The sequence below is a fragment of the Acromyrmex echinatior genome, chromosome 8 (genome assembly GCF_024713525.1).
Source record: "Acromyrmex echinatior isolate Ae372 chromosome 8, ASM2471352v2, whole genome shotgun sequence".
Taxonomy (NCBI): Eukaryota; Metazoa; Arthropoda; class Insecta; order Hymenoptera; family Formicidae; genus Acromyrmex; species Acromyrmex echinatior.
In genome coordinates, this window is record NC_141859.1 from 67,594 (window position 1) to 84,513 (window position 16,920).

Consider the following 16,920-nt stretch of genomic DNA (forward strand, 5'->3'; position numbering starts at 1 on the left):
CCAAAGTTCAATAAATAAATTCAATTAATAAATTTTTCATAATAGACAATAACATTTCAGCATTTTTCGATGACAATTTATTTCGATTATCGGCAACTATCATGCTTGTGCAAAACCATAAACTGTTCAAGAGGTTTAGCTAAAAAGAGTACAATTTTGCATCAATAACGCAAATAATATAAAATTTCAACGAATATATTAGGTGTTGGAATTAATTCGTAGCGTTTTTAATGAAAGAATGTTATTTATTTCACATGAGCATTAAAAAATACATTAATGAAAGTACTTCCCATCACTTGTAAAACGCTACGAATTAATTCCAACACCTAATATGTTTCCGGATATTAATGACATTCGACTATCTGACCGGAGTAAAAAAAGTACCGGATAATAGAAGATACTGAATTTCGGATATCAGATGCATCTCTACTTATGAATTATTATTTAATTCTTCTGTTTAACAAACGATATGCATCGGTAGAAAAAAATTCATTACGGCAAATAAAAGATTTATTTTATGTTAATGAATAATAATATTTGTATGATCATAATATAGATTTTTGGTAGAAACTTTCAAATCCTTTTCAACTACTTTTCAACTACATGAAGAAGAAAAAGTATCCATAACAGAAAAGAAGGTTTAAATATGGACAATGATCTAAATATGGATAAGCGGTGTTTCAGTTCTTTGTAGTACTGCTATCTGATAACAAGCATATAATTTTGTTGAACGTCATACAGCTGCATTTAACGATTGCTTTTGAGAAAATGTATAAGTTATATATCTATAATTGTTAGGTTTTTGATAATTGAAAATTTGTGCAGGTATGAATATTTTATTTTTTCTAGAAATATAGCTTTATTAATGAAATTGTTTATAATCTTGAAAACACACACACACAGTATAAAGTTTGATACATGTGTGAAAAGATATATTGAGATAAAGTGGGAATACATTGTGTTTCTCTTATAACTTAATTTCATTGATACGATGTTAGGCATGAGTAAATAATGGGCAACAACCTACATATTTTGTGATCAAAAATTTCTAAACAATAGAAAAGAAGAATGATGAGTGCAATATGTGTTCTGCGGGCACACATTGATTGTACAAAAGCTGAGAAAGATTACTATGCGATTATTGTTGAAGTAAATGTAATAAAAAATAAACTAACATTTGTTTATCAAAATTTTAATGATTTTTGTTGATTAATTAAATTAAATTTGGGAAATTATTAGTATTGTGTGTTGAAAGTAATCGGCGCGTAATCAGATTTAAATTTATTTAAAAATATACATATTGTATATATATATATATATATATATATATATATATATATATTAATTTAACATCTAACTTTGACCGTAATTGATGCTTTTCGTATTTAATTAATTTATTTATATAAACACACACACACAGTTCTGTTTCTAATCTTAATTATGTTTTCGCCCTTTATATAAATATTTCTTTGCATAAATTCTGCTATTCTGGTTTATTGTGAAGATAACCAGAACCCTTATTTTTAAATCATCTTTTCAAAAACAGCGATTTTCTCTTATTTTTTAGGAAGTTTTTTTTAAACTGAAATTTTAATCAATGTAGGATTATCCTTTTTACAAGTATTGAAATAGACGCTCCACTAATTCAATACATATATTCTCAATAAGTTTAAACAATTTACGATATGAAAAAATAAAAGAGAGAGAGAGAGAGAGAGAGAGAGAGAGAATAAAAGAGACCTACTCGTAATAAACTCCTTCGAAGGGTACATTGTTAAACTCCGCACACTGTTCCGCACGAAAATCTGTCGATTCACCAAGGCATTCCTGCAAAAAGAAGTATAATTGCAGATTTTTCAATTCAATTTTTCAAGATAAATTATTGACGCACAGATCAAATTTTAATTTAATGTAATAAAAAAATGATAATTTAAATAAATAAATAATATTTGTCAATCTTTTTTATCAACCTTTCATAATATTTTGTGATGATTATATCAAAAAAAATCTCGAATTCAAAATACCAAAAACCAGTAATAATCTCGAATTCAAAATATACATTAGTGGTGAATGTTGAGTTTTTATATAAAGAAATATACATATGTTTGAATATCATGTTGAGGGAAGTGTCATTACTGTATAAAGGGACCGAAGAAAAATGTTACTTATTAGGTAGAAAGATCTTTGTAATATTTCTATTTTTTAACTAACGGTTTCTTTTGTTAGATCAATTTGATTTCTTGAATATCTTATCTCATTAGATACATCATTTGCTTAATATTATTACAGTAGTAAGAAAAAATTATTTATCAAACTTGATATATTTAACATGCAATTTTATAACTTCACTTTTTTATAGCTTTCATATCTTTATCAATTTTGATTAAAAACTATTTGTGAATTACTTTTGATTAATTTTTACATCATATCTAAATTAATTGCTAACTCTTTTTGGTAACTTGAGTGATGAGACTGATAGATTTACATATTTTACCCTTGTTAATACTATGAAATAAATGTGTATGTGTTATGCTATTTCATGAATGCCCCGTAAAAATAAAATGAGCTAGAAATAGATGTACTTCACATTGGAGAGCAGATCTGTGAGGCAAGTAACATCGATAAATCGAGTGGAATCTTAGCAAAAACGAAGAAAAGATACTCCGATGGGACCGGTACCACGCACGAGGATACAGCGTAAAATTTATGGTATGAGATTTCTTGCGAACGGAATGAATCACTAGTAAAAATATGGCAAGACAACAGCATAGAATTTGTAGAATTATCATGTCATGACATAATTTCAGTTCATTAATAAGAACCGTAATTCTTTTAAGATAATTATGTTTTAAAAGTTTTACATTAAACAAAATTTTTTTATTAAAAGATAAAATGACTTGTTATAAAACAATTTTTGTAAGAATTGAAAGTACATAGCCAATAATACGTGCAAAATGAATTATATAATAATTATTGATAACTCTCGCACTACGTCAGAAAACTAATGCACTACAGGGCCAAAAATTTAGATAGATAGTCGAATATTTCTTTAAATAAAATATTTTTGAGAAAAATATTTTATATATTTACGAAGTTGTAGAGTCTGAATATATAATAACACATCAAGCCTTATTTGAATATAAGTATGAAGGAGCTCTCAAGGTCAATTTAAAAATTTTAAATGTAACTTCCACTTTTTGTTCAATATTTTTATAATTGACATCGAGAGCTTTTCAAAGCACTACAATAAAACTCCTTTAGATTTAATCTTTTTCGAGTTGACAAAGTTCAGATACCGCCAGCATTAACATTATTCATGTTTAAGGTGTCCGATCAATATTTATCAAGATTAAGATCATTGTTTTACGTTAAAAATGAAAATAACTTTGGGGACCATTTTCAATGATCTTTATTTTGACAAATGTTGTCAAGGTTATATTATATTATGTCTTCGAAAAACATTCGGTATAGGTTTTAGCCGTCGGTCGGATACTTTGGATAACGCTAATGCTGGTGGTACCTGAACTTTGTCAACTCATATCTCGAAAAACAATTAATCCAAAAGAGTTTTAATACTTTGAAAAAATCTGAATGTCAATTACAAGAATAATATGAATAAAAAGTAGCGATTTTCATTAAAAATTTTAAAGTTGACCTTGAGAGCTCTTCCATATGTGGGGGAGAACCCATATCGAGAACAAAAATAACAAGGTACAATAGTGACAATATTTCTTGAACTACAATAGACATGTGTATGCGATTGCATGATACAATTCTAGACAGATCGGCAATGAATCGTTCGTTACATGCTGGTTCTCGCGAAATGTGACGAGTACAGGAGCAGAAATTATTTTTTTCATGTATCAAGTAAGTTTTATCATATGCACAAAATCTAAAAAATTTTTTTTTTTTTATAACAAAGATATAATGTATTATCTTAATATGTTTTAACGATTATCTATGTTGATGATTTGCACATTTGAGTTGATTTTTATTTAGGTTTTAATTAAAAAAATTTATTATAAATTTCATAAATAATAATATTAGGGGATAATAGTGACATCGATATCTTGGGTCAGTTGTAACGTTGCAATTATCCTAAAACTTACTTGATTTTATTTTAGTATTGTTTTGTACAATATTATTTGTAATTTTCTTCATAGAATGCCGCTAAGACGAAAATGCAAAACCGATTAAGAGAAAAATTATATTAAAAATTGTCTTTATACAAACAGAGATTTAAAGAGATTATAAAGGTTATCCATTCATGCAGCTGCAAGAAAGAATATGACTTATATAGTTGTGTTATGTACCTCTGGCAAATGTGGAACAATTATCCTTCTCTATTGTTACAATCGTCCAGGGGGTTAAGTTCAATTGTAACAAAATTCTTCATAGTTTTGAAATAAACATAACTTTTATCTAATTACATAAAAAAATTATACCAAAGAAAATTTTGCTAAATAAATTCTACATTTAAAGATACATACTTTTTTAATGTAAATATTATATTTTAACTGTTATAACACTTTAAAATAGAAATGTTACTTTTTCCGGTCTTCCCTATACTTAAGATCAAGTAAGTCTCGTCGTTTAATTGTTAAAGCTATTACATGAAATATTTTTCTTAAAAATGCTTTGTTTATGAAATATTCGACTGAAATACCCAGACTGTCGGCTTATCCCGTAATTCTTTTTGAAAAAGATTTACAAAGATGCAATAGAGCGAAAGCTTAAATAGACAAGGATAACATACAAGAGAGAAATAAATTATAAAAACGACGGCAAAAACAGAATCATTACTATATGTTGCAAATTTACGTTAATTGTATGTTTATCTGTTTATATGTCATCTTACATATATAGATAATATTTCATACAGAAATAATTATTTTTTAATAATTTATGATAATAAATATAATTATAATTTTTTATAACAAGATGCAACTATTGTTGTTCCAAGAAATAAATGTCAATAACATCGCTCTCTCAATTATAGAGAACTTGTATAGCGATGTACCTTGCTATTTGTGTTGTAGTTAGCATCTAGCTCTAACAAAGTTAATACTTCGCGAGTCAATGCCACATATAAGACTTCCGTTCGTGAATCTTCTGTCCGTCACAAAACATATAAAACGCATATAACATCGAAAAAACTCTGACACAATATGTATTCGGATGCAGTTTCGTTATTAGATGATGTGCTTATATAATATTAGGTGTTGGAATTAATTCGTAGCGTTTTTTAATGAAAGAATGTTATTTATTTCACATGAGCATTAAAAAATACATTAATGAAAGTACTTCCCATCACTTGTAAAACGCTACGAATTAATTCCAACACCTAATACATTATCAAATCATAATATTAATATTTGTTTCTATTAGTATTGTTTTTTTTTCTTATAAAAATACGTTATCCAATTTGTTTTTTGTATCAAAGTTAATAAAAATTATAATATAGTAAGGAGGAAAAGGGGGTTGTAAGGAGTCGAAGAAAATAGCGTTTGTATGTGTTGTTTTAAATAGATTTATGTAGTTAATTAATGTTATGTTAAAAATATAATATAAAATACATTTCAAATAAAAAATAATTATTATAGAATTATAGAAGGCTAATTATTATAGAATTTTTAATAATATTTATCAACTACACTAACCGACACTGATTTTGCTAAATGGGTCATTTTAATTGATTTATGTATGTTTCTTTCATATTGACTCTAAAAATGAAGTGTTTATCCTTCGAGCTCCAATTTTTTAAACTGACATCTCTTTTTAAAAATTTATGTAATGTTTACTAACAATTCGTCGTATGGAATATTTTTCTTAATTAAATTAATTAATTTTTGTTCAAAATCTTTTTATCATGAGTAAAAAAATCATGTTAAATTTAATATTCTCTTTAAATTATTCTCTTTAAATTATTTACTTGATTTACGTATAACAATAAACAGGACAGATAAATAGAAAAGTTTTTAAATATATGTTATTCAAAAACCCTGCTTTTTTTTCTCATATATAAATTTAATAAACAGATTTCAAATCAGCAAAAAATATTATACCCTGTCAGATCAATTTATTACAAAAGAAAAGTGAAACTTTTTGTCAAACAGTATTATTTAATATTATTAAATGCAATAAATTTCGAAATATTTTAATGTACAATTTATGTTTGCATTCCATTAAACTCAATCTGTCAATTCAGGATATAAAGTAATAGATTCTTGTCGTATCAGTTTTAGAAGTAATATTTACGTAATATTATCTAGTCCAATCTCATAATTGCGTAACAGCGACATATATTTTTTTAGAAATAATTTTTATCTTGAAATAATTTTCTATTTTATTTTTTGCTTGTTTTCTACCCATTCAATAGTTGAATGAATCATGAAAAAAAGGCAAAACGCTGTTAGATTTTAATTGCAATTAATTAATCGTAATTTTTCATAATGCGATCCACATAAATAAAAACATCAAGAAAATGCAACTATAAGTTCTAAAACTTGTAGTGTTTAATACCATATTTATTTTTTATATCATATTTGAATTTAAATTGAATATTATATTTTTAATATAATAATGTACAGGTGTGTAGGTGTGCGCGCGCACGTGCGTGGGCGCGTAGATATGTGTAAATATTAATGACATTGCAGTTGGTTAAGAAGGAATGAATTAAATAATGACGTAAATTATATGATTAAAAATTGGTGTGTCATTAGTTGAGCCATATCTGAAAGGCTGAAGGTAGGATGTTATATTTTAAGAAAATGTGATAGAAGAACTGAAGGAATCAATTATTCATTGAGATCAGCGATCACAAATAAATTGCAGATTAATCATAATTTTCCGTATAGTTGAATCGTCATTATATGTGATAACAATCATAAGAATCGAAAGAAAAGAGTCAGAGTGTAAATTTCGATTCTGATTTTAGTTTGTTTGTAGATGAGAGTAATAATTGAAACGCACATCATGCGTCTGCCCCATCTTTTGATAGACTGTCAGATTACTCGATCTATTAAAGTACATCGCATAAATCATTCGCTATTACAAGGCAATTAATCAAGTTCTGAATTGTACTTGTCTCGACTCGCATGGTATTCCCATTACGGAATCTTTTTACAATTTCGGGCTGATATTAGCACGCGGCGAAAGACAACGCAATCACTCGCATCCAACGAATAAATTTATCGCGAATAAAATAATTATGAGTCATGTTAATTATAATAATTTTTCGTACTCACTTGAATATTACACGAGAAAAATCTTCTGGATGCACCAGTACACTTGTCATGACCACTATCACTGCAACATTATAAAATAAATGTGTTACTTTATGATAAATGATCGAGTCTGAAGTTAAAGTAAGAGTATTACCAGCTCAAACTTTTTGTTACTTTTGTTACTTTCTCATGTGTACTGTTGTATATTTATCAAATAAATAGTATAAGAACAAAACCAATAAGAAATAGGAAATAAAGGCTTATGACGGTAAAAGCTGGATTTTTGATGATTATAAAATAATGTAATGTGAATTATATATATATATATACACACACATACACACACTATATATGTACACATACACACACACACACACACACACAATATTTGTAGTCATTTTGAATTGCGTCCTAGCTTTGGTAGTCTAAAAGCTTAGGACGCTCGCACGGAATGCTAGAGATCCGGGTTCAACTTGCAGCCGAGGTAATATATTTATTTATTGCGATTTTCAACATATATATTCTTTAATACAGATATCTATTGAGCATCAAATGCATCAAATTCTGCACTAATTAACTAAATTTAATCACATTTCTGTTCAGTTATACTGTTCAAATATAATAGATATTTATTCATTCGCTTAATCAAAATTCGCACTGATCATAATTATAGCACCGTAGAAAGCGATATCATTAATAATATAATGAAAGATAAATAATTGGATTTGTTTAACAATTGACATACAATTAATATAATAACTATCCGAAGGACAAGATACATACATATGCAATGTGTAACAAAAGGGACAGTACCGGTTGCATATACATACATTAATATTGCAAGATGCATTCTTTACAGTCCGCGCGTTCTTTATAATTATTTCTCACTTTAATTTATTCTACACTAGATTACATTTAGATTTTGATCATGCGTTTCAAATTTTTATTCTTGTCAAATTTGGTAAAAAGTGAGTTATGATAAAAAATTCTCTACTGAAATGTATCTTTTTAATTAAAAAGTTTCTTTACAAAAGAAAAATAAAAAAAGGATGTAGATAGATTTTTCTACTTCTCTTAGTTAAAAAACATATAAATTAGAGAATTTGTACGGGAAAAAATGAAACATGATTAATAGTGGCTTATATAATATTCTGCACGAATGTCAAGTTTTCTGAGACAAGATTAAGAATCATATTAAGAGATTATGCTTTATTAAATTTCCGAAGTATTCTGCTAAATGTTGTTTTGCACGAAGGCGTAACATTAAAAAATTTTTCTTCCTAAGGTAGATATCACTTTTTGCTCGATAAAATTTTAGTGGGAGATTTCAAAATTTACATAGTTACGATTTGCAGCATTACATATTGTGTTTTTTTAACGTTATATGTACAATTTATGTACGTAAGTAATTACATTGTACGCATTTTCGAAGTTTTATTATAATTTATTGCTACATAATGGTAATATTGTACTATTTATAAAAACTTGTTTCAGATCACTTTTAATATGAAATACTTAAAAAAAGATACAATTATATAATCATAATTTCCTTTATTGATTTTTGCTTAATTCGCAATTTCTAATTGATCGAAACGATATATCAAGTGTAGAAACAGAAAGTACATCATACACAATTACCATAAAAATAATGTATTTCTTTCGCGATTGAATCGTAGTCAATACATTCATATTGACCTGTGTGACACGATACATTCGATGTAAGGAATCTAATACGATGCGCTGGCATTACGTACATTACGCGCTTTCACATTAGGTACGATTATCTCGCTTTCTAAGATCCATAATGTATCATTAGCGATGAGCTTGTCCCAATCGGCATTATATAACACAATGTCAATCATTGATCGGTCACTCTTCCAATTTCTTACTTTACGTACGTAATCACAGCGCGTGTAAAATCAACTTCGTCTTTACGATGGAAAATGTGAGAATTTCCCGGAGATAGCGTGATGTCGAGAGACGTGTAAGTGCCTACGATTAATCTTCCCTTAGTTTCGAGATAAGAAGGATTTACGAAGGATCTATTACGTTGGCGTGTGCTAAGAGAAAAGTTTTGTTGATTTATCCCAAATTTAATCGCGGCTGACGTACGGCGCACTGTAAAAAGATTTGGTTGACGATTTCGTGTATATTATATATATTTGATTTTTAACGCAATTTATCATTTTATTTAAATAAAATTTCTAATTATAACGTTCCAACAAAAATGTTTTTTTAAATACAACGTAAAGAAATGTATATCAATAATATTACAGGAGCTTAAAGTTTATTTAAAAAAGTTTATTTAAAAAAATACTATTATACTTTTCCAACACAAACTTTTTACATTATTTACATACTAAAATTTGTAAATTATACACGATATAATTACTTTATACTGTAATTATACTGTAATTATACTGTAAATTATACAAGTAGTATGGAATATTTATCAATGTATTGAGCAGTTTATTTAATTCGCTGCTTACACAATATTACATCGAGATTTGATTAAATTCTTTGCAAGTTTGTATTCGCTTTTAATTCAATCTCAATCGGATTGAGCATATCATTGTAGCAAATTCTAAAGGTAGCGAGAAACTCAATGAGACGAAATGACTTCTTTTTGGATAAATTTAAGAAAGAAGAACGAAGAATAATCTTTAAAGTAGCCTTGAAAATTTTTTTGTATATGTTTCATGAATTTGAGTGAGCGCAAATATAAAACATAGCAAACATCATATATTGATAATAATTTTTTTTTACGATATTTATATTGTATATATATATATCTAGTTAAAATTGTAGAAGGATATTTATATTTCCTTATTGAAGTTTCCTACATTGCACAGAGAATTTCTCACTAAGAAATGTCATAAAAACGGTAAAAAAAAATTAACAGTTTGAAATATCTCACACTCATGAGAAATGCAATATTATCATTTCTGTTTTCTACAATAATTCCACAAGATAGACATTAAAGTATTCGTTTTTCTCATACCTAGGTCGTCTTCAACACATCTTATTTGAACATTACTCTGAACATCACTTATCAGGACAAGCGTGATTCTAATGCGACATTCTAATACAAATTGAGTGGTAGCAGACAATGAATGTATAAAAGCTCGGCAAGTATAATAACTTACTCGATATCGAGACATTGTCTAGTTTGATGAGCGACTCCGCCACCGCAGGAGCGCGAACAGGAACTGGGTGTCGACCATGGTCCCCAATTGCCTCTCTCGGACTCATCTGTGTCTGATACGAAGCTGCTAGGCAGATAACTTTCGCCATGTTGTCGGCGATGCCTTCCGTGCCTTAATTTTATATGATACTGAAACAAGATTAAGAGAAATATATTTATTACGTTATATTCGCGTTTCCTTGTTCCATGCTGCGCTGCATCGTGCGTCGAGAGAGTATATAGGTATTATGAGGTCAAAGACAAGGGTCACGAAAAAGATGTTGTGGCCTGCCGTGAGAACGTAAGTGCGAAGGAAACATTTCGCGCTAAGTGCTCCCTTGTTCACCTGCAGTCTTCGCCTCTAGAGAACCATCCACGCGACGTATAGTTAAGCTTCGTGGATAACAATAGTAGTTGTGGTTTGCCACTTGAGACATTTTAATCGCTCAAAAATGAAAACAGCTCATATGCATCATACGTGAAACATATTTAAAGAATGTACTTTTCAATCCATTAATTTATCAGATTTGATTACAGAGTTAAATTATTTCTCATAGAAAAGTGTAATTGTAATCCTTTATGTAATCTTTGTGTCAAATTTAATATCTAAATTTATAATTGTAAAACTTGTAATTAATTTCCCATCCAAATACTCTCAGAATTTCGTGCATTAATGTATTTCTTAAAAAATATACTCACTATTTTTCAAAATTCATTATTAAATAATTATGTACATACGTTACTTATGCACAAAAAAAATCTACCGCATGTTTGTTGCATTACTTGACTGTGTGTACTATATAAATAAACGAAAAGAAACTTTATAATTTACTTTATATACAATAAAATTTATATAAATTATTACAATAATTAAGTATTGTTTTGGGCAGGGCATATTATATCGTTCATCGACAATCAGTTTTAAAGTCGCTGTTATTGAGATCGAGACACAGCGGTCGTATATGAAATTTGACGATCGTAGAATGTTCCGTGAGATTGCGTGGTGAAGAGTTAATTAAATGGTTCGGAGAAATGGGCCTCTCTCTCCCGATGCGAGAGGTCAGTCGATGAACCATGAACGTCGAACTCAACACGCCTCCTTCTTAATAATTGTCATATATATTGTCGCTGTCTGACCTCACGTTCGACACAAATAATGATAGGTCTATTATAATAGCAATTTTTCTGCGAGTTTATTGATAGCACTTCAATAATATAATAAAAACTAAAGATTCGTATGCGTGTCATAGTTATTTTTTTGATAAATTATTACGAAAAGCGGAGAGAAAGATACATAAGCAGAGAAGCAACAAGTGTAACTGTTGTGATCTTGAAGACATGTTCTTCTGTTATTTTGCGTCATTACGTCATCGGTTTACACTTATTTATTCTTTGTTTAAGATGTCTCAATAATTTGACGGATATATATATACACACACACATATATATATATATATATACACACACATGCGCGCGCATACATCTTTTTAAGTATTCGTAAAATTAAAAAATTATGTATATTAATATTATTTTAAGAAGAAGCTAGAAGAAGTACAATAAATCATACGTTATAAAAATAACTGATATCGAATATTCATTTATATAGAAATATATATATATAGAAATATGAATACATTTATATAAATATAAAAAAATTAATTAATGCATCAATATAAATTATAACAAGATCTCTCACAAATAGAAAACTTATGTTATATTAACGATGCAAATTTATATTATTATACTATTATGCGATGTCTGCCAAAATTAATAAATTTGTTTTCAAAATTTCTTTGCGTTTGTAACAACCACTTAACTTATATTAGATTAGCCACGCAGTCTGAACGGGACTAATATTAGTAAAAAACCGCTATGAGTCACCACTATATGAGTTTTTCCTTTCTCTTCACACCGCGTTTAATAATCTCATAACGGGTCTCCTTGTGAATGTCTCGAGTATGTACATACTTCATGCGCGATAGCACATTCATGCGTATGCATTTATTTTATGTATTTAAAAATACAAATTTGTCATTACCTCGCAAACTTATCATTACAAATTTTCTTCGATCTGAAATTAGATCAGTACATCAAAAAATATAACAATACTTTTTTGGAATCTGAATACACAAACGTGTTTTCCGATAGATTTTTAGTCGCTGAAAATAAATCCGATGGCAAAATTGGCTACGGCAGATTTCTGAGAAATTTATATTATAAGTAAAAGATATTACTTTAAAGTAATAAAGTGTAAATGAAACAGTTGAACAAAAAATTGATTTGGCTGCAGAAAAATAGTAAATATAAATGAAAATGCCAATTGATAGGTAAATTTTGCTGCCTTCGCTTTCAACGAGCAAAAATCCATTAGAAATCAGTTTATTTATTCAGATATCAAAAAAAGAACTATTTTCATATAACTGCAATAGACGCGTAAAGAATAATTTTTATAATTAAAATTGTGCAACAATACTATTGTTAATATTTATCGATATTTCAACCAATTTACTTAATTTTAAACAATATTAATAATATAATAATAAAATATAATATAATAATATAATAATTATTTACAGATTTTAATGTTATTCGGTATTATTAAGATATTTATAAAATGCCTAAATGCATGAGCATTAAATTAGTAAATTATTAAATAATTTAAGTTGTGATGTCATACTATATAGTACTTCACACAATCAGTTTGGGTTTCAAGACCGAAAAATCAATTCGAATCGCAATTTAAATGACTACATAGATAGTATATAAATTCACATAGAATTATTTAAACATTTAAGATCCAGCTTGACTAGCTTGTTAAAGGCTTTCTTTCCTTTCTTGTTATTTATTTATTTAACTTTACTTTCATATTACATTCAACACAGTTGTATCCACAGATTAATTTTAATAAAAAAATTATTATTAAAAGGACACATTTTTTTCTCTTTTTTTCCTCGTCCCTGTATTTTCTCTTTCTACAATATTTGCAACGTTCTTAAAATTATATTGCCAATATTCAATTTTAAATCTATATAATTTTAATTAAACTTATTTTTGTTAAGATGTATATGCTTATAATAATTTATAAATAAAGATTATAAAAGCAAATTTATTATAATTAGCAAACTTGAAGATTCGGCAATTTGTTTTACTCCAGATTCCATTCTTAGGTATAGTAAGAAAATACTTTCTACTTATTTGAAAATAAGTTGCGATTATGTTGCAAACGTAACATAATGATAAAAGTTGAGCATTTTACTACGAATAAATATACGCTATATACATATATAACAAGATCTCGATTCTTCTCAGGTTATAAGTTATTTCTCATGTAAATTGGGCGCGGATTGGATACAGACAAAAAGCACATTAGCCATGTACATATGTATATATGCAATAAGATTGCTGCGATCTAATTCAAAATAATCATTTCTCTGAAATGATGAGAGATGATCATTTCTCTTATCCGCGTTCATCCTACGAGTATATACCTCCATTTTCTTACTCATCATAGGAATCATAAGAACGTTTTCTAACAAAATTTCTCTTCTTGAAAAAAATTTCTCTTCTCAAATTTAAACTAATCTGACTGTACTTTCGACATTATCGAGTTCTTCGATTTTGCGGAACTATTTCTTTGCAAATCAAATTTTATAATCGAAATAACGATCATATTCAAGATAATATCAAAGATTACATACAATTACATAATGATGAGAAAGAAGTATTTATAAAAAATAAATAAGTAAATAAAATCGATATCGCATGGCTATAACGAGTAATATAGGAGTTGTTAAAAAAATATGATAATATTATAAATTATATAATGTATATAATATTTTTTGAATAACCTGTATTGCTCATAGCCACGATATTGATTATATTTGCATTGCAATTTCATGAGCTAAATAAATTGATTAGATTAAGCAAATAAAAATGTCTCTAAAATATTTTTAATCGTGTGAAAAACATCAATATAAAAGAAAAACAAAATTATAAAATTTATATTAAGTTGAAATATTGTAATATTTCAAAAAGAACAATGATAAATTTAATCAGTTTTTAATCCAAATTGTTATATTCAAAATTCTGAGAAAAATTTGCTGTGAAAATTAATGAAACATTCAATAGTAACATTTATTGAAATAAGAAGGGCATGAGATACGAAGATTAGCATTATAATCAATGTTTTATTTATAGTTTGTAAACTGAAGTAAAAAGAGAGGAATATATATTCATTATAGTTAAAATTTTTATATTAGATATTATAAAATAATATTTACATAATTTCATAGACATCATTTATAATAAGAGAGCAAAAAAGAGAAAGAGAGAGACAGAAAGAGAAATTATCCTAGTTAATGATAATAAATTATGAATAAGTTTATGATAATGAATAAGTTTAGAAAGAGAAATATGGGTTACGATTAAGTTCGAAGGCCATCCGTAATTATTGGTTACGTCGTAATGGTTTACGGAATCTTTATGTTCCCTATTGTCTTAGGTTTCCTAGGAACAAAAATGTATCAAGATAATCTGTGTGAGAGACCGGGAGGCCTTGAAACCCGAACCATCATCAAAGAGGGGGTAATAAAACCAAAGAGAATTTCGTCAAGACGTGTTGAGATTCTTGTCGTGACTTTATTCTGGTCTTCAAGATAACTCTCGTGATCTTTTTATACTGTATTTGTTTTATATATAAATAGACTTACATGTTTTGCGAGGGAATCATGCACGTGTGCTGATATAATAAATATTACGAGTCCCAGCGACCTGAAAAGAAAAATATTACGTTTAATGATATGTGTATTTTATATTTTATTAGAAATATTAATAAGAGTATGTAATATGACATATTTATTTATTGCTACTATAGATAGCATTCGATGTATATGATAATATTACTATTCTGACTTTTAAATTGTGTGTACGTGTGTGTTCAAATGTGTTATTGTTATAATATTCAGATTAATTTAAATATTCTGATATATAACTTTATTAGATATATGGACACTGAGTAGATGTGTGAATAACGCGCGCACACACGCCTATATATTTATATATGAGAGAAGAAATGAAAGATTAGTGCGTACTTATAGTGCAAAATAAAATTTATCTTTTTACATAAAAGTATTAAAATAAATGTACATTATGTTGTATATATTATAGTGTATGTATATGTATGTATAGTGTATGTATAGTGTATGTATATGTAATTATTAGCACAATAGATTTTAACCTTATAGGCTTTCATGTTGTAGTAACAGGCTTCATTACTCGTAGAGGTAAGTTTTATTGATTCCGTAGTTTCTTACATCAATGAAATAGTGAACCCAACAGATACCATTAACATTATATGACATTAAATAAATTGAATACTCATAATTCGAATGAGCATCAAATAATAAGACAGCATTTTATTTGAGATTTATACGCGATACTTAAAAACTTTACTCCATAGTTGGCACAAAATCTACATATATATTAATAAAGCAATACTTATTTAATTATATAAGTAAAACAAATTTCAATTATTAATTTATAATAGAAATAAATCATTTTATTGCTATTAATTGCAATGAAAATTAATGATAAATTATAATTTTCTTTTATATATTAATAGTAGGAAAAATCTAGATTACATAACAATCAACAATTACATGAAAGTTGCTAATGCAAAAAATAGAAACATATATTGGCAACATAAATTGGGAGCAAGTGCAATATCAGTCATGGCGAAAATCTTGAATGAGCATGTTTTTGCGTTGGCACGCGTCATTGCATAAGTTCTTCAAGTGGTCGCCATTCAGGTTTGAAACGATGCGATGCCCGGAACTGCCACCGGTGACTCACTATACAGAATAGGCGAGCGATATGCAGGTGTTATCAGCGGACTGGTTTAATATTCTCGTGAAAAATAATTTATCGATTTTATCGATATCTCCTTCAATTTTACATGATAATAATTACAAGCGTTTATGCACCACATGGCATCGTCTTTAAAATCACCGTATATATAATATATATAACGGTTATTTTGCATTATTATAAGAACAACCCGAACAATAGTTAAATTTCAAACTTAAGATTGTAATGCAAAACAATAAATGTGATAGAGAGGTCAGTACGTATATGAGCAAATATTAGGTCAAGTTATATAAAACTGCTTTATTAAAATGTCAAAACGAATAAATTTAAAAATAGTCTAATATTTAAACGATACACAATATATGGTACATTATTTAGTTTTCGTCAACTAATTGAATTACAAACAATAAAAAATTAAAAGATTAAAGGCACATTCTCAACTCAAACAATGTTCTGAAATTGTTCATTGTGAAAATATTAAAAATTGTTGTTTATTTCAATGCACATAAACATCACGTTTATCTTCTGCATTTTTATTTAATTGACAATTTCAAATTATTATTGTATATCAATGGAATAATAGAACAATTAAAATTTGGTTTACAAAAATGTGATAGTAAAAATATAGAAAAAAAGAGAATAATT

The 16,920-nt window shown here is 27.5% G+C and overlaps 1 protein-coding gene across 4 annotated transcripts in view; it reads right to left on the bottom strand.

Moving 5' to 3' along the window:
• Positions 1 to 16,920, bottom strand: part of Ppn (proteoglycan-like sulfated glycoprotein papilin) — an 84,400-nt gene that overhangs the window by 24,188 nt on the left and 43,292 nt on the right. For all 4 annotated transcript variants that reach the window (XM_087408380.1, XM_011064033.2, XM_087408379.1 and 1 more), the window contains exons 2-5: positions 15,120 to 15,180; positions 10,373 to 10,560; positions 7,248 to 7,308; positions 1,745 to 1,827 (exon numbers count right to left, since the gene is read on the bottom strand). In XM_087408380.1, the coding sequence (XP_087264506.1) occupies positions 1,745 to 1,827; positions 7,248 to 7,308; positions 10,373 to 10,560; positions 15,120 to 15,180 (393 nt within the window). The remainder of the gene's footprint in view (positions 1 to 1,744; positions 1,828 to 7,247; positions 7,309 to 10,372; positions 10,561 to 15,119; positions 15,181 to 16,920) is intronic.